Consider the following 16,742-nt stretch of genomic DNA (forward strand, 5'->3'; position numbering starts at 1 on the left):
AACAGATATATTATTATTTTCTCCCCCCCCCCCCACCTCCTCTGATGCTGATGGTGATGTTTCCTCCACCGCAGCACAATGGTTCCCATTCATGGGCCCTTTTGCTGGGAATGCTGGCCTTGTTTTGATCTGTTGTGCCCACAGATTGTTTCCTGTCCAGCTTTGGTAAAACAGACAGAAAAGAGGCTTCGGGTTGACAGGCAGACTTTGAGTATGGCTCGGAAAATATTATTTCATGGGACAGCCTGTGCCTCCCACGCTGCGTCTCTCAGGCTGGAAAAAAAAAAAAAGAGAAAAAAAAAAAGAGAGAAAAGGCTTGATTAATGTACGGAGATTGAAACCAGGCAAAAATTTTATACTGTGTTTTCTTTGAATGAATGGAAATCATTGTGGTCTGAGAGACAGCAGAAGACACGCTGGGGTTTCTGTCTCCTTACGCACACACACGCAATCTCTGCCGCTCACTTATGACTAGATCCACAGTGGGGTAATAAAGGGGCTGTTGGGGTAGGATCAAAACGGGGTGGGGGTCGAATCCCGAGCTCTTTATGAGCTCAGGGCTGTGCAGAGACACACCTGATGGGAAAAACCCCCCTGGTGGGGGAGGTGGGGCTGGATGGGGATTTCCACCTTTCCTGGGGCTGACAGCGCAGCACAAAGCCCAGCTAGGAAACCAAACTCTTGAAAGATGCTTATTAAGCACTTTTAATTAGCCTGTCCTGCAGGCAGGTGTTTATTACTAAGTGAGAGATCACAAGCTGGGTGGGTTTCTCCAGGGCTTTGCTTTGGAGAACGGTGGGGATAGTACCAAAGTGTGTTTTCCCCAGTGTTGGTGCTCTGGAGGAGAAGGTGGTGTTGGAAGGGTTTGGTGGGCCACGAAACGGGACTGTGGCTCCTCAGCTGCTGCGTTTCTCATCGTGGCTGGTGAAGCTCAGTGGGAGAGGAGAGGAGAGAGGAGGAGAGGAGAGGAGGTGAGGTTCCCACTGGTGGTGACAGCATCTTCCCATCAGAAACGTAGGATGCAGATGTCCCCATTTTCACATGTGCAGATTGGCTTGAAGAGAAGAAATGCACACTTTAGGCAGAAGAGCAGGTCTCAGTGCTGGGTAAAAGAAGGCATGGGGGTGTTTGGAAGGTGCTTTCCTCCATCGCTTGCCAAGAGACCCAGAGTTTTGGTTTGGAGCGAGGGGATGGACGCCCCGTGCTCACCCTGCCGTGGTGGCACAGCTGATGGACCTCCTGCCAAAGCCTTGTGATCCTCTCTTGGCCCATCAGAAAATGATGTTTTATTGAAAACAGATATTACAGCTGCTCTTGGCCATTGGGAAAAGGAAGCGGGTGCCTGGGAAGCCGGGTGAGGTGGGCTCCAACCATTTCCCCCCACCCCTGGAGATGTTTGTGGAACTGTGAGGGACCAGGCAGCGCCTTTCCTGGTGCTTCCCCCTCCCGGGGCCTTTCCCAGAGTCTCTGATCTCGGATGGAGCTTCCCGGTTCCTGTTTGACACCTTAGGAGACGCTGCAGGATGGTTTTGGCACACTTGGGTTGTGGTGTGGGTGAGATTTGACGGAGTAGCCCTGGGTGCAAGGATGGCCACGGCCTGTGGAGCAAGGTAGCCACCCTTCCCACTCCTTATCCATGACAAACAGACTTCAAATACCAACAGACAGAAGCCAGACCCATCCTGATGTCCTGGCTTTGTCCTGTATCCAAGAAAAATTATCTGTGGGAATAACACCACGGGGGTGACACCAAGCACAGCAGCGTGTCCAGCCTCTCCTGGAGCAGCTCCCATGGCTCCCAGCATCTTTGTGTTTGTGGGATGGGCAGAAACCCCGCGGTGGGAAGGCTGAGGGGGCTCTGGTGTTTTTGTTGAGCTGCCTTCAAAGCTACCAAAGATGTTTTCCACACCAGGAAAGCACATGTTCTCCTGCAGCGCCTGGGTAGTCTGTGCTCCTGCAGATGGACCCACCTCCCATTTTGGTGCTGGTTAATCTGGGGTGAACCAGTTAAATCATTGGTCCCCGATGTGGAGACACCAGTGACCTTGTTTTCCACTCCTGGGATGGGGAACAAGGTGCAAACCTTTTCCTGCTCCTCAAAAAACACGGTAGCTCAGTTTGCTCACAGCAACCCAGGGGTCAGGGTGAGTTTAAATCTCTGGAGGTGACTTTGCCCGGTGCAAACCAGGTCTCTGGACCCCAGCAAAGCCCCTCGCAGTGCTGCGTGTCCCCCGGGTGATGGATGGGTGGTGGGAAGATGCTTGTGTCCTGCTGTTGAGCAGAGGTGGGGGGAGCTGAGCCCTCCTGGCAAAGAGAGCCCCCCTCGGATCCGCAGCTGCCTTCAGGCAGGGCTCCAGCAGCTCCTCGGTAGTTCTTGGCAGCAAACCACGTCTTGAAGGGTTTATCTTGGCCTGGAGATGCTGGTCCTGCCTCCTGCCAGGCTGTGGAGGTCGGGATGGGTCCATTCCCCCCCCAGCTCCATGCACCAGCGCGGGGGGGATGCTTTTTGGAAGATGCTTTTTGGAAGATCTCTCTGAGTCCCACAGACGGGCACTTGGCTGGCCCGGGGTGGGTCTCCATGGCAGGGCTGTGTTTTGGGGCAGCAGCTCTTTCTGATGATGCTGTGGGGGAACATGTGGAGACCCCCAGGAGGGAATCATGGAGCAGAGCCGTGCACTGGCTGCTGGGGACCTGAGAGGAGCCAGGCAGGGGGTGAAGGAGGTGGGGAGCATCTTCCAAAAGCAGCCAAACGGCAGGAGGTGAAGGGTTTCTAGTGAAAACGGGTGCTTTGTGCTCCTCCTGAAATTCAGAAACCAAAACTCAAGTTGCTCCAAGTCAGTGCCTCAGCAGGGAAAACCTGCCCAAAGTGGTGGAGCAGAATCCCTCGGGCTCCGTGGCTTGTGTCTGCATCTTGGAGGCTCCTCGGCCACCTTGGTGATGGCAGGTTTGGTGGCAACACCCCTTCTTCTTCCTTTGCCTGTCCCTTCTCCGAAACAGGCTGGTTGAAAGCCCTTGGGAGCCCAGTCTCTGCTGGTTCCTGGGGCTGGATGGGTGCTGCAGCCTTATTTATTGCCCCGGGCTGGAGGAGGAGAAGACCTCCCAAGTCAGCAGGGAGGTCTCCATAGCTTGGCCGGGAGCCGGGCTGTTGGCTGCGAATCCCTTGCCAGCTGCTCGCGTTTACATCACCCGCTGTGTAAATAGTCTCCCCTCCTCTTCTCTCTCACTTCTTCCTTCTCCCTTACTCAAGTGTCTAGACCGAGGAGGGTTTTTGGTTGATTTGTAATGCTTAGGAGAGACAGCTGGGCTCCCAAACAACATCTGGCTGAGTGGAAAGTCTGTGTAACGCGTGCTTTTCTTCTCTTTCTCTGGTGGTCACTGCATCTGCAGATACAGCCTGAGGGACAAGAGATGCCCGGAGCAGCTCCAACGTGGAGCTCTTTGGCTCCTCTCCCCCGCACCAAAGGGCTTTGAGGAGCTCCCCAGCCCTTCCCCTGGGTGTGCTGTTGGCCAACTGAATGGCTTCTGGCCGAGCTGTGTCTGGGTGCTGCAATGGCCTAAGCTACCCTTGGTGGCTTTGTAAGAGAAGGCTTCAGCTCTAAGTTTGCAAGAACCCATGAGCTGAAGCTGCTGAATCGTAGAATCACAGAATGGTTTGGGTTGGAAGGGACCTTAAAGATCATCTCATTCCACCCCCTGCCCTGGGCAGGGACACCTCCCACCAGCCCAGGTTGCTCCAAGCCCCCTCCAACCTGGTTTTGACCCTCTCCAGGGATGGGGCAGCCACAGCTTCTCTGGGCAACCTGGGCCAGGCTCTCACCACCCTCCCAGTAAGGAATTTATTCCTGAGATTTCATCTCCATCTCCCCTCTTTCAGTGTCAAACCCTTCCCCCTCATCCTATGGCTCCCCTCCCTGATCCAGAGTCCCTCCCCATCTCTCCTGGAGCCCCTTGAGGGACTGGAAGGGGCTCTAAGGTCTCCCCGGAGCCTTCTCTTCTCCAGGCTGAACCCCCCAACTCTCTCAGCCTGTCCCCACAGCAGAGGGGCTCCAGCCCTCCCAGCATCTCCATGGCCTCTTCTGGACCTACTCCAACAGGTATGTGTCCTTCCTGCTCTTAACAAACGCTCTATGATGCTTCCCTGGGGTCATGGCTCATCCCTTGCCCCGTGTTGGAGGTGAAGCACTCATGGGTTTCATTGCAGCCGTGTTGGGTGTCTGCATCACACTCTGGTGTTTTGCAGGAGAGCAGCTGGGGAGGCTCCCAGAGCCGGGCAGGACCACAAAGGGGGTCCTGGCTCTCCATGGTGGTCCAGGCTGTGTGGGATGCTCTGGCTGGAGGCTGGATAACGATGCTGCAGAGGATGGGTTAGTCAGGAGGGGAGCTGGGGCTGCCTGAGGGCTTGCCCTTGAACCTGGTCCCCATTCCCATGGGAATAAACATCAGGCACTGCTCCCTTCCTGGCCCCAAACCCCTGCAATTGACCCCAAACCCCTGCAATCTGGTGTCCTCCAGAACCTCACCACAAAGGCTCCTCCTGCCCCAGCGTTTGGTGGGCAAAGTGCACCCTTCCTGTTCCTGTTCACCTTAGAATGAAAGAAAGAGGCCATGGAAAAAAACAAAAGCAGAGAAAGAAAAAGCCATTATCCCCCTTTATCTTATCAAGATAAGGCCAAACAAGGCTCTGGTTGAACACCAGGTTGGGGCTGTGCAGCCCCAGTGGCCCTGTTCGTTCCTCCCTCCAACAGCCTGGTTTAAAAATAAATCCTCCGAGGAGGGGAAGCAATTTGAATGAAGACATTGTTACTGGACACGATGCGATAATGGGCCCTTTTATAGCTACAGCTGTTAGTAAATTGTTTAGTTCCAGGTTTTCTGGGCTGCATAAAGGAGCCGCTCTGGTGCTTTTTCACGCTCTCCCCTGGTGCGTTTTACCAGCGATGCTGCAGGAGAGGGACGGGGAGAAACCCTTTCAGTACTTTTAATTTTTCTCTTGGTTGATGATCCCCATCAGGTGGATGATCAGGAATCGTTTGGGGACCACTCTGTGCATCCCTGCTACCAGCTCTGTCCCGGGGCTGGGTGGGAATGGGTGGGATGCTGAGCTCCGTCATCCTGTTACTGCAGATGCCTGAGAAAGGACTGAAATATATATATATAAAATATATATATATCTCTTTAATCTATTCATATAGCTGGGCTTCGATTCCCTTCAGGTTCTTTTCACTCCCTAACAGGGAAGAATAATAGTGTCTTTATTAAAAGCACTCATCCTTCTGCCCTTCCATCCATCCTTCCCTTGCTCAAGGCTTGTGTTTCCCCATGGGGGGCTGCTGGGCTCTGGAGGACAAGAGAAAAAAAAAACCCTAAAATTTCCCCCTCCCCCAACACTTCCTAAAAACCCTGTTATTTGAGCTGAGATTTCCACGGCGTAGAAAATTGTTTTACATGTGAGATGTGCTTATGATTTGAAGATTTGTACAAAGGGGGGTGGGTTGGCGTTTTTGCATGAGGCTATAAACATTAATTGGGGGGTGTTATTGGGAATTTTTATAGGTGGGCCCTAATCCCAGCCCTGCTTTTAGACCACCCAGCTTCTCGGTGTGCGTTTCATTTTTTTCTTTAAAATATTTTAAGAAGCTTTATAAGGTTCTATATCTCCCTCCAGCTCTAGCCCTACCCGAGATCAATGCAGCCGCATCGTTAAATCCTGCTTTATTTATGAATATGTAAAAATCTAAATGATCTGCAGCCTGACATGGTTTAAAATAGAGTTAACGAGGTCTCGCAGGAGGGTCTTCCGAAAGTATTTAAAAATAGATACTCCTGACTTGTAGGGTCTTAATTGAAACCTCCTGGGGATGGTTGGAGTTGGAAGGTGCTGCCTGTGGCTCCTCGGTGGAAGGATTTTCTTGGTTTCTGCTCAAAAATGGAGATATTTCTGCCCAAGCCGTCACCCTCAGGAGCGGGCTGTGACGAGGTGTGAGCTCTCGCCATCCCGGCAGATTTGGCTTTTCATGGTTGTCGTTGTTCTGCTTTTGGTGGCATTTCCAGGGTGCTCGGGAGCTGGGTGTCTGCTGGGCTCGGGGTGGCCTCTAATGATGCTGAGCTTTTCTCCAAATTCCCTCTGAAAAAGGAAAGACGTGGTGAATAACAGCAAGGAGAGATGTCCCACAGCTTTTTAATGCTGCCTTATTGTAGGAAGGGGGAAACTGAGGCAGCTCCCGGCTCCATGAGCCCCATCTTGGGGGCTGAGCATCTCCTGGGGTTCACCCACGCCGGGGGGCATCGTCCCATCCCGGGCCAGATCCCCCCTTCCCTCCTGGCTGGGCAGAGCTGGGGACCTGCTCCTGGTGTCCAGTTTGTGTGTGGGTGATGTCGCTGGGGTCAGAGCTGGGAATAATTGGGATTTGTGCTGGTCCCTTTCCTCGGGCGCAAATTGAACCCCCGTCAACACGATGGGGAAGCGATGCTGAGAACGGGAAGTGATGTCTTCATTCATTTCAAGTATCTGCTGATATTTTAGCTAATGGAAATCCGGCTTTGCAAAGGATTCTGCTTTTCATTACGTGCCCTGTTGGAGCAGAGAGCCACAAAGATGCTCAGAGGGCTGGAGAAACTCTGCTGCGAGGACAGGCTGAGAGAGCTGGGGTTGGTCAGCCTGGAGAAGAGAAGGCTCCGGGGAGACCTTAGAGCAGCCTCCCAATATCTGAAGGGGCTACAGGAGAGCTGGGGAGGGACTCTGTGTCAGGGAGTGGAGTGACAGGACAACGGGTAAGGGTTTTAAATTGGAAGAGGGGAGATGGAGCTGAGATGTGGGGAAGAACTTTGGTGTGAGGGTGGTGAGAGCCTGGCCCAGGTTACCCAGAGAAGCTGTGGCTGCCCCATCCCTGGAGGGGTTCAAGGGCAGGTTGGAGGGGGCTTGGAGCAACCTGGGCTGGTGGGAGGTGTCCCTGCCCAGGGCAGGGGGTTGGAACTGGATGATCTTTAAGATCCCTTCCAACTCTGACCATCCTATGATTGCGCTCACAGGTCGTGTTCCCACTCTTTCCTGGCAGCAGGAGGGAGCACCGGGGCTCCCCCAGAGTTTCCTGCCGGGGTCAGGACGTGGCCAAAAAGAGGAGAGAGCAGGAACGCGCCGAGCTCATGAAACGTGTCTTTGTGCTTCCCCGATCGGGGGAGACGTGAACTTCTACCCTGTGCTGCGTGAGTCTGACTCATAAATCAAACAGTTGCAGAAATAACCGGGCAGATAGATAAGAACAAAGATTTGGAAACCCCGAAGGAATAAATAGCCCCCAGACAATGGGACCCCCCCCCTCGTGTGACCGAGCGATCAGATACGTGCCTGCCACAGCAGAGCCACGGCCACCAGCCAGCCTGGCACAGCCACGGCTCCTGTCACCTATTGCCACCCCTGCATCATGTCGAGGTTTTGAACTTGCTCATGTTGGGGTGTCTGGAATCGTGGCCTTTGGGCTGAGCCCCCCTGGCTTTGCTGGGATGGGAAGAAGATGCTCCATCCCCATGGAGCACCTGAGCCCGGGCTGGCAGAGCCTGGTACCCAGAGCCAAGAGCCTTCTTTGCTCCTTGTGTCTCATGGGATGCTCTTGCACCCATGGCCAGCTGCCTCTGAGGCTTGGCCACCTTCTTGTGCCAGTCCCCAGGTTCCTCAGCCAATTAAGCCGTAACGATAACGACCCCCTCCTGCCCACCCAAAGCTGAGGGTTCCCAGAGATGGGGGGGTGGGTGACAAGCCCCCTCCTGGACTAGGTCTGGGACCGGTGGGGATTTGTGTGGGGAAAAGTGGAGAATTTCTTGCTCTTCAGCCAAAGTTCACATCCCGGCTGCTGCAGTTGCTGGGGGTAGGGGGGTAAGGGGGGTGGGGAGAGCGGGTTTTATGACTTTGAACTCAGCGTACGCACCTTTGGGATAAATTAAGGGTAAAATTTCCTAAAATTGTAAATGTTTACGGCGTGCGGGTGCGGAGCGGGGTGTGTTGGAGGCTGGCGGGGGGCCAGGAGAGCAGATGTGACACAGCCCCGGCCACACGCCGCCGAGGAGCCCAGCCACAGACTGGGAAGGGATGGGAAGGGGCAAGGAAGTGGCTACCGAGGAGTGGGGCCAAAAGGGGCAAGCAGCTGGGGGGGGATACAGGCCTTTTTTCCTATTGGGATTTTCTCCTATTTATCACAGGACAAACTACAGATAACACTACTGTTTGCATTTAGCTTTAGGTTACTTGGAGCCTACTTATGTAAATGAAATTTGATCTAGATTCTCAAATTGATGGCTCTATGTAAACTTAGTTTCAATCATGCTGTAAAAACTATGAAAAAAGGTGGTACTTATGCTGCTATATCCATGACACTGAATTTTGTGTTGTCTCAGTCATAAGTACCCTTCATTTTTAGTGTCTGTCTGGTTAATATGTTTCACATGAAAGCTACTGAATAAGTAAGTTATTTAAGCTACCTTCTCACAGGAGATATTTTACTTTGTCTTTTACTATCATTCATATATTGCTTGCATAGATTTGTTATCTCATTGAGCTGTATACATCACAGTTTAATAAAACACCTGTAGATTATAGAGAAGGGAGTCTCTGAGACGCTGGAATAATAGTTGTGATAATAGCATGTTTAATGTGTTTTCTTGGAAAAAAAGTACAGGAATAGTTTAGGGCTTTTGTCTTCATATTGCTTCTCCCCCCTACTCCGTTGGGTTTTTTTCCCTTTTTTTTTTTTTTTTCCTTTTAATGGTTTTGAGTGTTTGAGATGAAAGATACTGCGTTATCGAAGGACAAATCTGCGGGAGTGACATCCTCCCACCTGCCTTTGTAGATTTGGCCTTTAAAATGTGGATTTTAAAGGTGGGTCGGGCTCTTCTTGAGGACTGAAGCATGGTCTGGTGGCCATCGGGGCTGGCTGGGGGGGGACAGTGGCCACCCCTTCTTCCCCCCCTGTAGCTCCCTGGCCACCTCCTTGCGTGACAGCCCCCAGTAAAGCTGGGGCAGAGCGTGCTGGCAGCTGTGTGGAACAGGTAGGGCAGGTATGGGGAAACGCCGAGGGCCCCGCTGAGCTCCTTCCCACCTGCCAGCCCTGATCAAACACCTCGACGGGGCGGCCCGAGTTGGGAGCCATGATGTAATCTTGGGAACCCAAAACAATCGGCCCTTTCATGGCAAGACGATAACAATCAAAACAGTATGTAAGGGCCTGCCATGCAAGAATACACATGCACATTATACACTGGAGGGAATTGAAAGCCGTAGTGAAAAGGGGCTTGTTAAGAATATGTAGCCTGCTTTCATAATCAGTTTGTAAAAGAATAGGCCCTTGAAAACAAGGGTTTAGGCTTATAGAAGGCTTTCTGTGCCTTGACCTTGCAAATATGCAGAGATGCCAACTTTTTTTTGAAAGTGAACTTGGAGTCTCCCAGCGTGGTGCCATTGCAGTTGGCAGGCGAGCTGGGGGTAGGAGGTCCAGCCCCGGTACGTTCCTGGGGGACGCGGAGTCTTTCCTTCTCACCATGAGGAGCTGGTCCTCGGTGGAGCTCTGCCAGGATGCCACGGTTTTATCTTTTCTTCCTTAAAACCATAACACTGGGCTCTGCTGCAGAAGAGGATGAGCCGATGCAAGGGCAGACCCATCCCAGCATCGCAGAGCTCTCCTGTAGATGGCACGTGTCCTAGTGGTGTTGGTGTTCCCGGATCGAGAAGGTTATGGAGGACATCTCTGTCCTCGCTGCCTTTTTGCAGACGGGGAAGTTGAGGCAGAGCTGGGCAAGGTAACCTGTCCAACGGGTGTTGGGTCTCTGGTCCTCGATGGGCAACCTGAGTCCTCTGTGCCCAAGCACAGAGACACCTGAGTGACATTGCCACCTCAGGGTGCTGGTGGCAGAGCCACTAATGGGACATGCACATCCCTGGGCAGAATCTGGTGTGGTTTCCTCTGGGCTGCTCTCTCTTTCCGTCGGTGCCCGTCTGTAGGTTGGGGCTGAGCCCCTGGTTATCATCCTCCTCTGCACTGTGTCTTCTGCCTGGTGACACTGGTGACCCGTCAGACCAGCTGGGACCTGCTTGACACTTCTCTGTCCGTTATTCCCCACCTTCCTTGCCTCAGAGCCCTTGATGTCTCCAAACATTTCATTCTGATGACCATCCCCCTGGCTACCTTGGCTCGTGTCCCCATCATCGTCCCCTCTGTGTCCCATAGCCCACCCTGGGCACCCGGAGCTTCATCTCCCTGTGGCCCCGGAGCTTCATCTCCCCCTGGCTCCGGAGCTTCATCTCTCCCTGGCCCAGGCTGCTCTGGTCTCTCTTTGTGCATCTGTTTTACAATGTGCTTCTTTGCAGTCGGGGGAAGCCTTCCAAGAATCCCCACCTATTTCCGTAATAAGGAGGCCTTTGTTTTCCCGGTACACAATGCAGCTTTGATTCCCTCCCTTTCTCTCCAGCCCCGTTGCCGTCAGCTCCACACGGGAGCTGTGGAGAAGGTGTGAGGTGTGTGGGGCTCGGCGGCGACGGGGGGGGGGGGGAGAGGAACGTCCCGGGGGATGGTTTTATTTCACAGTTGGGGCATCGGAGGTAAATGTGCTTTGCCTTCGCACCCGGACATCTCCCGAGACGCTGCGTTGGGCAAACAGAGGTGGCCTCCGTGCAGTGAACCAAGGCAAAGCAAATAGGAAGGCTGACGTGTTCCCGGCCTCCACGGTGTCACGGAGTCGTCCTCACCCTGATGACATTAGTGTCCCTGGGAAGGGGACGCTCGAAAGGCCCCAAAGCCCAAGAGTTGTTCAGGCGGGAGGAAGGGTTGGAGGAAGGAGAGGTCCTAGGGGCTGGGCGAGCAGAAGACCTTTGTGGGGCAGTGGAGGGACAGGAGGCCAAGAGGTGACCAGGGACACACATTGCTGCCTCCCTGCTGTTGACCCATCCCATGGAGTGTGGATGCTGGTGGCCCAGGCGATGGGGTTGGGGTCGGTTCTTGCTTTTGGGGAGCCCCAATGGGTTTTGCCAGGGGTGTAGGTGGGAGGGAGGGAGGGCAGGAGGGGAACCAGCACCAACCCACCCATCTGGGCTTCTCCCGCCAGATCTTTTCCCGGGATAAAATCCCTTTCGTGACCAGGGACACACGTTGCTGCCTCCCTGCTGTTGATCCATCCCATGGAGCGTGGATGCTGGTGGCCCAGGCGATGGGGTTGGGGTTGGTTCTTGCTTTTGGGGAGCCCCGATGGGTTTTGCCAGGGGTGTGGGTGGGAGGGAAGGAGGGCAGGAGGGGAACCAGGACAAACCCACCCATCTGGGCTTCTCCCAATGGATCTTTCTCTGGGATAAAATCCCTTTCCCTCTGCCCCTCGGGCTGATGCAGGGCAAGGGGTCAGCGTGGGGTTCCCCCCTTCCCGGCAGGATCGGGGATGAGGGGGGGGCTCCTCTCCCTTCCCCTCCAGACCCCTCCATTCACACCTCCCTCTCCCACCCCGTTAATTTGTTGTGGTCGGGGCCAGTAATAGCTGCTTTGTGCGACGGCGAGGGAAGGAGGGGGGGAGAGAAAAAAAAACCACCACCCCAGCGCAGAGACAGCGGCTCCAGTGTTTTCTAAAAGGGATGTTTTTCCCCCCTCCGTTCTCTCTCTCTCTTTCCCTTGAATAATGTTTTTGATTGTAATAGCCTGTCCCGGTCAGGGAAACCCACAGCCTCTCCCCCTTCCCCTCCCCTCTCTGTAAACCCTGGTAGAAGTTTAAACAACCCGGAGAGGTTTTTCTCACCAGTCTTATTTTACTAATAGGAAACAAGTGTTTAAAGGAGCAAAGGGAGCTTTCGGCTGCTGGCAAAGGAAGAACTGACCTCGTGGAGAGGCGCCGGGGTCCGGCTCGGAGCCGGGGGCAAGTCACAGCCCAGCTGGAGCTTTGAGCTCCCCCCTGGGGATGGTCACGCTCTCGGTGTCCCCCCAGGGATGGGCCACAACTGGGTCCACCAGCAGAGCCACCAAAGGCTCCAAGTGGGGAAGGAGGGATCGTTCGCCCTCAGGTTCGCTCAGCCAGAGAAGCCCACCCCATAAAAAAACGAGCCCCTTTTGGTTTGGTCTTTGCAACGTTTCTGGTCCTTGAGCGAATGAAAAAAACCCCACCTCCCAATTTCCTGGTTTTCACCAAAAAAACCTGCCCTGGAACATCCCTTTGCACCTCTGAGGTCTTTCCCGTGGCTGTCAGCTCTATGAGTTGTGTTTTCTGCCCCTGGGGACATGGGACTTGGCTTGGAAGGGGGTTCAAGGCCACCCTGTCTGCCTGATGGACACCCTTCACCAGGAGTTTCATCTCCTGTGCCTGGAGAAATGGTCCTCATAGCCACCTCCTCCTCCTGTGCCACTTTCCTGGTGGACAGACCAGCTCTGGACGTCCAAGTGCTGCCTTTCCATGGGGTGCCAGAGGGGAAAAAAAAAAAGAGAAAGTGAAATCTTGTGGTTTATCATCTTCTGAGGAGCCCCACGGCTGTAAGGCTCCTGCAGGGGGGTTATGGTTGAGGACGGTGTTGGTGAGAGCTGGGGCAGGTCACAGGAGAGGGACCAGCTGTCCTGGGAGGGAGAAATCCCAACCTTCTGGGGCTCCATGAAGCTGGGGCTGCCCCAAAGCCCAGGGTCCAGGGATGCTGGGGCTCCTGAGGAGCCTTGGGTGGGAAACACCTCATGGGGCCTCCCAGGACAGGTCTCTCCTCCTCCATCTGCTCCCTGTCGCTCCCAGGGCTGGTGCTGACGCTGATGAAATGCCGTGGAGCTCTTTGAAGATGAAGTTTGCCGTGTTCACGTTAAATATTAGCACGAGTAGCCCCGGGGCTAGCTGCACTCCTATTCCAAAGGCAGATCATTAATAATGTCTTTTTTTTTTTTTTTTTTTTAATTCCTAGCGCTCCCAGCTTTGCACCTAACATTTTTGTGTTTGTTTTTTTTTCCTGTAGGAACTTAGCAATCGGGATTGGGATTCAGAATTTCCCGGAGGGTCTGGCCGTCAGCCTGCCTTTGCGCGGCGCTGGATTTTCCACGTGGAAAGCGTTCTGGTAAGCCCAGCTCCCCTCTGCCCCCAGGCACAGGACCCCCTTGGCCAGCCCTTCCTCACCAGTGGGTGCCCATAGATTTCCTCCCCCTCTCTGGTCACTTTGCCCCATCACTGAGCTGCCCGTGGGATGTCCCCGTGGGTCACCCCATCCCACTTCAGCTGAGCCCTTGTGGCGAGTTCCCAGATCCTGTACTAAACAGGGTTTTTTTTAATATAATTATTATTTTATTTCATTTTTTTCTCACTTCACTCTGGGCTGGATTTCAAATCCACTTCTTTTTTTATTATTATTAGTATTATTTTTTCTTTTCCTTTTTTCCCTTGAGGTGAAAAAGCCAAGGGCATGAACTCCGGGAGCGCGGGGCTGCGTTCCTGCCCGTGCACGTGTGCTGGGGCGGGTGATGGATGGGAGGGCAGGGGGGGCTGGCGTGGAAACCTCTCCCCCCAAAGCTTTGTTTTCTTTTCCTCCCACCCACCTCCCGTTCCGTAAGTGCAGCCGGTGCTGGAACTTGCACCGGGGGGAAGAAAAGGAGGGGGAAGAGCAGAATTTCATCGTGGATGAGGCTGTGGCCAGGTGTCCTCCTTGGGATTGAGCTGTGCTGGTTGTAAATGGTGACAGCATCACAGAATGGTTTGGGTTGGAAGGGACATTCAAAGGCCACCTAGTCCAACCCCCCGCTATGGGCAGGGACATCTTCTACTCCATCAGGTTGCTCAGAGCCCCGTCCATCCTGGCCTGGAGTGTTTCCAGGGATGGGGTAACCACCTCCTCTCTGGGCAACCTTGGCCAGTGTCACCACTCTTGTCATAAAAATTGCCACCATCTCTCTGGGCAACCTGGGCCAGTGTCACCACTCTTGTCATAAAAATTTTCTTCCTTAGTTTTAGTCTAAATATTTCCGCCCTGACTCATCCCTGCCCATGAGCTGGATCCCCAAATCCCACAGAGCTCCTGGGGAAAGGAATCGGATGGTGCCTTAATTCCCTTCCTGGAAAAATAGAATCACAGAATGGTTTGGGTTGGAAGGGACCTTAAGATCATCTCATTCCATCCCCTGCCCTGGGCAGGGACACCTCCCACCAGACCAGGTTGCTCCAAGCCCCCTTCAACCTGGCCTTGAACCCCTCCAGGGATGGGGCAGCCACAGCTTCTCTGGGAAACCTGGGCCAGGCTCTCACCACCCTCACACCAAACAAGTTCTTCCTAAAATCCCATTTAACCTCCCCTCTTTCAGGTTAAAACCATTTCCCCTCCTCCTATGGCTCCCCTCCCTGATCCAGAGTCCCTCCCCATCTCTCCTGGAGCCCCTTGAGGGACTGAAAATACATATAAATCACCTAGGTTAGGATAAAATCACCTTCGTTGCCTGTTTAAATAATCCAAGTGGCTTGGCTTGGCATGGCCAGGTGGCCAACCTCCTCCTGGACACGGTGCCCTTTGGGAGGATGATGGGGATGGGGGGCTGCAGAGCCCTGGCACCCCCCAGGAGGGCTGTTCCACCCTTCGCCCCGGGTCCCCGGTAGCTTTTAATCTCAATTTTTCACAGGTACGGGCAGCTGAGTGGGATGGTGGAGCCTTTAGCCGGCATCTTCGGTGCCTTCGCCGTGATGGTGGCAGAACCTCTCCTCCCTTATGCCTTGGGCTTTGCCGCCGGAGCCATGGTCTACGTGGTGATGGACGACATCATCCCTGAGGCACAGACCAGGTGAGACCCTCGGTGACCACCAGTAAATTCCAGTAGACACAGGGGGAAGCGCAGAGGACTCCAGAAGATCCCTTCCCTTGCCTGGATGGGGTATAAAGCAGCTCTTCCCTAATCCCAAAAGCTGGTCCTGGTGCCCAGGAGCTGACACCGGCCTCTTTTCTCCCTGCAGTGGCAACGGGAAGCTGGCTTCCTGGACATCCATACTGGGATTTGTGGTGATGATGTCCCTGGATGTTGGGCTGGGGTAGGGCAGCGCGACACCCCCCAGGAGAAGACTTCAGAGCCATTTGTGCGGCGGCGTTTGGAACTGGACACGCGTTTATCCTCTAGACTTTTTTTTTGTATATATATTATTATTTTTTTTTTGGATCTGGTTTGGTGTTGATTTCCTCTAATTTTATATCTCTTCCTCCCCTCCAATGTCATGTCGATGGTTTTCAAAGCACAAATACGGGTGGTTCCTCGCGGGTCCTGGTTTCCTTTCGCCACCAGATTCCTCTTTTCCCCTCGGGGGGGTCATTGGGGGACACGTCGGCTGCTCTGGGGGTCACCCTGTGCTGTCCCCTCTGCTCTGGGCTGGTGTCTCTGTGGGGTCGCTCTGGGTTTTGATCGTCTTTGTTCTGTAGAAGATTAGAAATTCACTGTCGCGTGTTGAAGCTGGTCTGGGGTTAAGTGGAAAGGATGGAGAATGGAGGAAACTCCTTCCAGAGTCTCGATTTCCACCCATTTTTGGAAGGGCAGGCAGAAGGCACTGGGGCTGAGGTGACAGGTCCGGGCTGGCAGGTCTCTTGTGTCCCCCTGCTCCCTGGGAGTGCTCCAGGGTGTTAGTTTGGATGGATGCAAATAGTTCAGGCGAATAAAAATGAATTTTCTTGGGGTGTCTGTATGAGGGAAACGTGATTTTTTTCCTAAATTTCTCTCCAAAGCGGAGCTTTGTTCCAATGCATCATATCCAATACCTCCAGGCTTTCTCTGGAAAAAAAAAAAAACAAAACAAAACAGGAAAGAAGAATATTTGTGTTTTCCAGCACAAACTCTTTGAAAAGGCAAGGTGTGGTTGTCCACGATGTCTGTGATGTGCTGCCTGATGTCCTGGTGTCCAGGAGCTCTCCTCTTCCTGAGCAGCATCAGGATGAAATAAGTCATCAGGGTGAATTAATTATCCCACCTGAAGAGCCAGAAACACACCCCGTGTCTACCTGCCTCTTCGCCCTCTGCTTTTGGAGCATCCCTTGTTGGATGGCTGCTCTGGAGCGGGCAGGATTTGTCCCTTCCAGGTCCTGCCCATCCCTCCCTGTCCCTGCTGCACCCTCCAGTGAGGACCAAACCACCCAGGTGGGAAGGATGCTGCAAACCACACCTCCCCCTTCGCTCAGGATGCTTTAGGAACCCGAAAAAAAGGGTTCCTGAGACCCTTCAGCAGCAATAACTGGATCGTCCCGGGCTGCCCCCAGCATCTCAGGCTCTTGGGGAGTGGGAATGTGAGCATGGGGAGGGTCAAGGAGCATCATTCGGTCCCACCAGAGATGGAGGTGCTGCAGGAAGGGCAGCTGAAGGGAACAGCCTTGAATAAACTAAGCTGGAGCCATGCATTTTTGTTTGGTTCTTTTTTTTATTATTATTAATTATTAATATTCTTTTTTGGGTTGGATTTCATTTGTACTTCATTTGTGGGTCACTCTGGATGATACGAAACTACTGTTTGCCAATGGATTTGACCTTTTTACTGTGATTGGTTTCAATAAATGGGAAATTCAGAGGTTGCACTGATTTATTTCCATGCCATGAAGCCGGAGCTTTGCTTCTCCTCCCTCTGTTCTGCTGCCTTTCTTTTCTCCAGCTTCATTATTCCTGGCTTGTCAGAGGTGCTCCCTCCCCACCAGGAAGGGCAGCCTCTTTGGGGAAGAAGAAGAAGGGGCACAGGGGAGATTTGGGGTGACGGGTCCCTCTTTTCAAAACCAGGAGGTGAGAACTGTCTGTGCCATCCCT

General features: G+C 53.5%; 1 protein-coding gene across 1 annotated transcript in view; it reads left to right on the forward strand.

Annotated features, from left to right (window-relative positions):
• LOC106893896 (zinc transporter ZIP11-like) overlaps positions 1–16,512 on the forward strand; it is a gene marked incomplete at its 5' end in the record, with an annotated part of 65,005 nt that extends 48,493 nt beyond the window's left edge. The window contains 3 exons of the mRNA XM_014952191.1: positions 12,950–13,048; positions 14,595–14,753; positions 14,923–16,512. Of these exons, the coding sequence (XP_014807677.1) occupies positions 12,950–13,048; positions 14,595–14,753; positions 14,923–15,001 (337 nt within the window). The remainder of the gene's footprint in view (positions 1–12,949; positions 13,049–14,594; positions 14,754–14,922) is intronic.
• Positions 16,513–16,742: the final 230 nt, after the last annotated feature.

This window comes from Calidris pugnax, unplaced genomic scaffold (genome assembly GCF_001431845.1).
Source record: "Calidris pugnax isolate Ruff unplaced genomic scaffold, ASM143184v1 scaffold206, whole genome shotgun sequence".
NCBI classification, from domain to species: Eukaryota; Metazoa; Chordata; class Aves; order Charadriiformes; family Scolopacidae; genus Calidris; species Calidris pugnax.